The sequence below is a fragment of the Oratosquilla oratoria genome, chromosome 22 (genome assembly GCF_046742065.1).
Source record: "Oratosquilla oratoria isolate Oo_2021 chromosome 22, ASM4674206v1, whole genome shotgun sequence".
Classification (NCBI taxonomy): Eukaryota; Metazoa; Arthropoda; class Malacostraca; order Stomatopoda; family Squillidae; genus Oratosquilla; species Oratosquilla oratoria.
This window is the reverse complement of record NC_134798.1, coordinates 38,560,424-38,565,458: the sequence shown is the minus strand read 5'-3', so window position 1 is coordinate 38,565,458 and position 5,035 is coordinate 38,560,424. Positions and strand designations below refer to the sequence as shown.

General features: G+C 36.9%; 1 protein-coding gene across 1 annotated transcript in view; it reads right to left on the bottom strand.

The window, feature by feature from the left end:
• Positions 1–1,039: 1,039 nt before the first annotated feature.
• Positions 1,040–5,035, bottom strand: part of LOC143037473 (uncharacterized) — a 4,292-nt gene continuing 296 nt past the window's right edge. The window contains exons 1-3 of the mRNA XM_076205749.1: positions 4,947–5,035; positions 3,584–3,722; positions 1,040–2,807 (exon numbers count right to left, since the gene is read on the bottom strand). The exon at positions 4,947–5,035 is cut by the window's right edge and continues 296 nt beyond it. Of these exons, the coding sequence (XP_076061864.1) occupies positions 1,588–2,807; positions 3,584–3,722; positions 4,947–5,035 (1,448 nt within the window). The 3' untranslated portion in view covers positions 1,040–1,587. The remainder of the gene's footprint in view (positions 2,808–3,583; positions 3,723–4,946) is intronic.

Sequence of the window (5,035 nt, the reverse complement as noted above, 5' to 3'; positions counted from 1 at the left end):
AATCACGATTTTTAACCTGTCACTCAGACAGCGGATCCACCAAGACTCATTACACCATTTCAAAAAATCGGTCATAAACAAGAAAATATCCGGACCCGAACACAGCAATAATAGATATCGAACGGGAATAGTGATCATTCGAAAAATTCTGGTACATGAGCGAATTTTAGGTAACCATTTGAAAAAGAATCTCTATGATGGTGGCAATACTCATACAAAGTTATACAACTGTATTTCGTTTCTATTTTTTATTTCTTATTTAGCTTAAAATAGATCAAATGTCGGCAACCTCTGGCGACCCCATTGCATAAAAAACATTCTGTATATTGAAATAGTGTCAACACTTCTATAGCTATTTCATTTTTTGTTACAGAATTGTGTTTATGGATATATTTGGCAACTCCTCCCACCAGCATACACCACAAAGGCAGTGGACAGGGCACCAGTACTCTTGAAAAGGTCAGAGTAAGGTGAAGTCGCTCCTGGCGCTCTCGCCGTACGCAACACTTTTGATTCTTCGCCCTGTATTGTTGCTGTGATCATGGAAAAATTAAAAAGAAACAAGAGAGTGAAGCGGCAGAATATAGAGAGGGCCCATGAGTACCTGAAATAGAAACAAGAAGAAGGAAAAAGAAAGAAAGAGGAGAAAAGCAGCACAGCTGCGCCCAGCACTCCGCAAGCATTTACTAGCCACGCCCACCTTATACCTCCTCCACCCACGCCACACCACTCACCTTCACCTCACACCTCATCAGCAAAGAAGAGGAAATTGGAGATTTGTTATATATCGCAACCATCAAACAAATGGTCGCGAAAAATGGTCGCGAAAATTTATATCCCCCGTCCTGTAAAGTTTATATTTTTGTTCTTTCTGTTATAATATCTTTAGTTGTTCTTTACTGATTTTTGTCATTTTTTATTCATTCGAAAGAAAACATCATGCTCTATTTTGTACAGTAAAAAATAAAAGATATATTTTTTCATTTATGAAACCTTTATTTTGTAGCATTTTTTTTATTATTCAGAGAAACAAATTAAAAAAAAAATCTGAAGTATTAATTTGAAAAAAATTATTCAATAAAATATGTTTCCCAGACTCTAAGCTTTCATTTCATACCAAGCTGAATGATGTGGAAGGATTTTCCATTAAGTAATTAGAGCTTCAATAGAGCTCACTATATCTTCATTAAATACTCACTATGCCTTATATATACATGGGAGGAACACAATACCCTGAGGAATTTCACACTAATGTAAGGGGTATTTATACCTATATTCTTTAAACATATTTGAATAAAAAAAAATTCACCTAATCTATAAAGCCATGCGACACTGTTAAGTTACATACATGCATGCATATTTACATACATACATACATACATACATACATACATACATACATACATACATACATACTGTATATACAAATATGTCAATCTCTTTATAAATATTTTGATTTAGTGCACATACACACTAATAAATCTACATTAATCACCCCTGTCTCCAGTCTAAGAGCAGTGTGAATAAAGGTTTGCTTGCCTCTCGCCACAATGGGTGAATCAGCAAAGCATGACTTTAGATGACGCATCATTTTTTGTCTTCCGAACTCTTATATATATCTTCGATCTCTTCCAGTGTCTTGCCTTTTGTTTCTGGAAGTAGAGCGAGGGGGATTAATGAGGCTGACGCAAAGAAGAGGCTGTAGAGCCAGAATACGCCGTAGCTACCTAAGGCGCTTTTCAAAGGGATGTAGGTTTGGATTACCGAGAATGATAAAGTGTAGGCTAAAGTACTTATCAATCCTTTGCCCATCAGCCGAAAGGAGAGTGGTAGAATTTCGCATGGAAGTAAGGCTTGAATGGCTATCACTGTGGAAATGGAGCAGGTGTAAACTAAAACAGAAACCAGGGGAAGCCAAGACAATTTACCCACAAGTTCTTCCCCATATTGTATTTTTATGTAAAAATAGATCCCAAGGGCAAAAATGGAAACAGAGCACACAAGTGAAGAAAAGATAAAACCCGGTCGACGACCAATGTAGTCATTAGAAAGGAAGAAGAGGACCGCCCCCACCAATCTCCCCACACCCACCAAGATAGAACAAATGTAGGGACTACTGCAGGAGTCCGTTTCATCAAAAATATTTGCAGTGTAAGCGAGGAGAGCGTTGTTTCCGCCCCAGTTCCACAGAAGTATAAGGAAGAATAGAATCACAAATCTCTTCCTAATACTAGGGTCTGCAAGATGTTTGATCTGGGAGAACGCATTGCTTTTGGAGCACAACGATTCCTTGACTTTAGTGGTTATGTCGGCAAATTCTTTATCGATATTGTACTGACGACCTCTGTAAAATTGGAGAGATTTGGAAGACTTTTCCAAGTAACCTTTGCTAGCTAACCATCGTGGAGAATCGTGAAAGAAAAAGAGACCGATGAACGGAGGTACTGTTGTGACTCCAAACACCAGAGCCATTTGGCGCCACGTCAGGCTCAGTGACCCGACAGTATAGGAAAGTACCATACCCAGTGCACGCATGATATCGATGATTCCACTTAAAGTTCCTCTGTACGTCTCATGTGAAACCTCGGAGACATAACTGTAAGGCGTAACTTCCAGAATACTCGAAGCCATCCCCAGAAGGAATCTGGCTCCTAGAAGGAAAGGGACGGAGTTGGCGAAGGCTATACCCAACCAGCAGAGGAGGTTGAGAGGAAGTGCCAGAAGAAGGGTGACGCGTTGTCCCACAGATACACATAAGGCACCACTCAGCAGAGATCCAAAGATGGCTCCTAAATTTGGAAGACTTCCTGAAAACGTAATACATTGCTGTAGAACTTGTGCAAGAATAATCATTCTTGATCATATCTTGAAATACAATAATAGTTATCTACATTTTGCACCTTAAGGCTTGTAGTATAAGAGGGAACCCCACATGCTCGCACCTTTAGGAAGGCAAGCCTCTTACGTCACATAGAGATTGAGGTGGGTCACTAATTATACTCTGTTTAACTCGTTCATCTGAACATGTTCACAGTCGATCGGAAAAAATAACTTTCATTGGGACAGACCATGTCGTCAGCTGAATAAGTTTTTTTTTTTTTTTAATTTATGCCAGGACGGAATCTGTACCCAAAATTTACATCAAATTTAGCAAGTCTGGAGAATGTATTTCTGCTTATATTGATTTTACTTTAAGTACAAATTTTATTTCAAGCATAGATCAAGAATAATAATAAAGTTTCGGACGGTGATCAGTCTTACTAATTCTCTATTTTGCTCCTAATAGATATATTTCTCTCAAATAAATTGTTTCCAAAATAAGAGATAGAGTTATCTATTTCATATATTTATAAAATTTATACCACGACCGAGAGTTCGCCATATTTGTCGTCTTTTGTAATGTTAAAGATAATGATAAACCTGATTTAACCTAGCTCATTACCATCTACAAAATGTAAGCCAACAATAAATTACTTTCTACGTGAGGACAAAGAAGAGTAGAAATATGAGTGTTGATCAGTCACCCCTGTGATGTTTATGATATAATTTGTACATGCAAATCATGCAGACTGTTTCAACTTACCAAAGAGGGCAGTGGAAGACTCATCCAAGAAGAGGTCGGTGCTGTTGGCGGATGTCAATTGGAGTATCGTCACTCCTGAAAAAGTGAAGGTGCAACCAACCCCCAGTTCCGATAGAGATGCTATCAAACAGCCACACAGCTGGAAGGGAAGTAAATTTCAGTTCATATATATTCGGTGTTTTATCTCAAGATAGTTATTAGATAGAGAGTTTAGAACTAGATTCTATATGCCTTCTTGCTATTTTTCACCTTTTATTAATTTTTAACAGACATTACTTATAGATATATCTAACATTGAGAGTCTGGTGCAGGAATCATGCATCGGAAGAAGATATAAAGAAATAATAATAATAATTGCCGGGAAATAAATAATAGAAATATAAGCAAAATAAAGCACAAGAACACTTCTATACTTGATACGACCTAGTTTATCTAATTCATGTCTTGATCTGGATCATCGTCTGAAAAGAATACATTACGGTAGGAAGGCAACACAAAAAACAAAAAACAAAATAAAGGTAGACTCATAATACTAATACACATACACAACGGAATACCTTTCACCAATAAAACAATAGACACTAAACAAACACTAATAGACAACACAACTGAAACAACCAAAATCCAATCTCAGACAGAAACAACAAAAACATCAATGTGTTTATATATTATTCACCACATCAGACCCCTGAGACTACAACCCTGAACTTCAGCCTCTTATCTCACATACGTTAACTAAACATACAGACAGCAGTTCAAAGAGAAAGCAAAATAAGAAAACACTATACCAACCTAAATATACATAATTCCAGCAACCACCACATCATACAGCCTCCTCAGCATCACTAATAAGCAACTTCCCCTGACCTAACAATGTGCTCACCCTCTCTACAAATACAAATAACATTAGAAACTATACATGACCTCCCTTCAGATAATTTCCAATTAAAAATGGATGGAACTAAAATCATCGTGTTTATCTCCTCTCACTATCCATCCCACTTCTGATTACTTTTCAAATTAGATAGATATAATTCTGATTACATATTACCTATATTGGAAATCGAAATCTGTTCAAAACATAAATCAAGATATAGATAACATATTTTTCGACATATTTGTATTGCCACTGTTATGAAATCTTTGTCCTATCACTACTCAAGTAATATGTCTCAGTGATACCTAAGATCAAGCAACAAGGAGAAATAATAGAATAATCAAAATATTGTAGAAAGATGAATTGTATTCCCATGAAAGAAAAAATCTCGTGAGTCATATCAGCTCTACACAAAACATTCCACGGACTGGATATAAAAGGAAAGTGTTCGAGCAATCAATTTTTATAAATCACTAATTCTATTACCTGTATGAACAACTGAGGCCGCTGCACAGGTGACGTGGAATCGACATTTGTTCCCTTTGAAAACGACGTGTTCGAAGGGGACTGTGTTT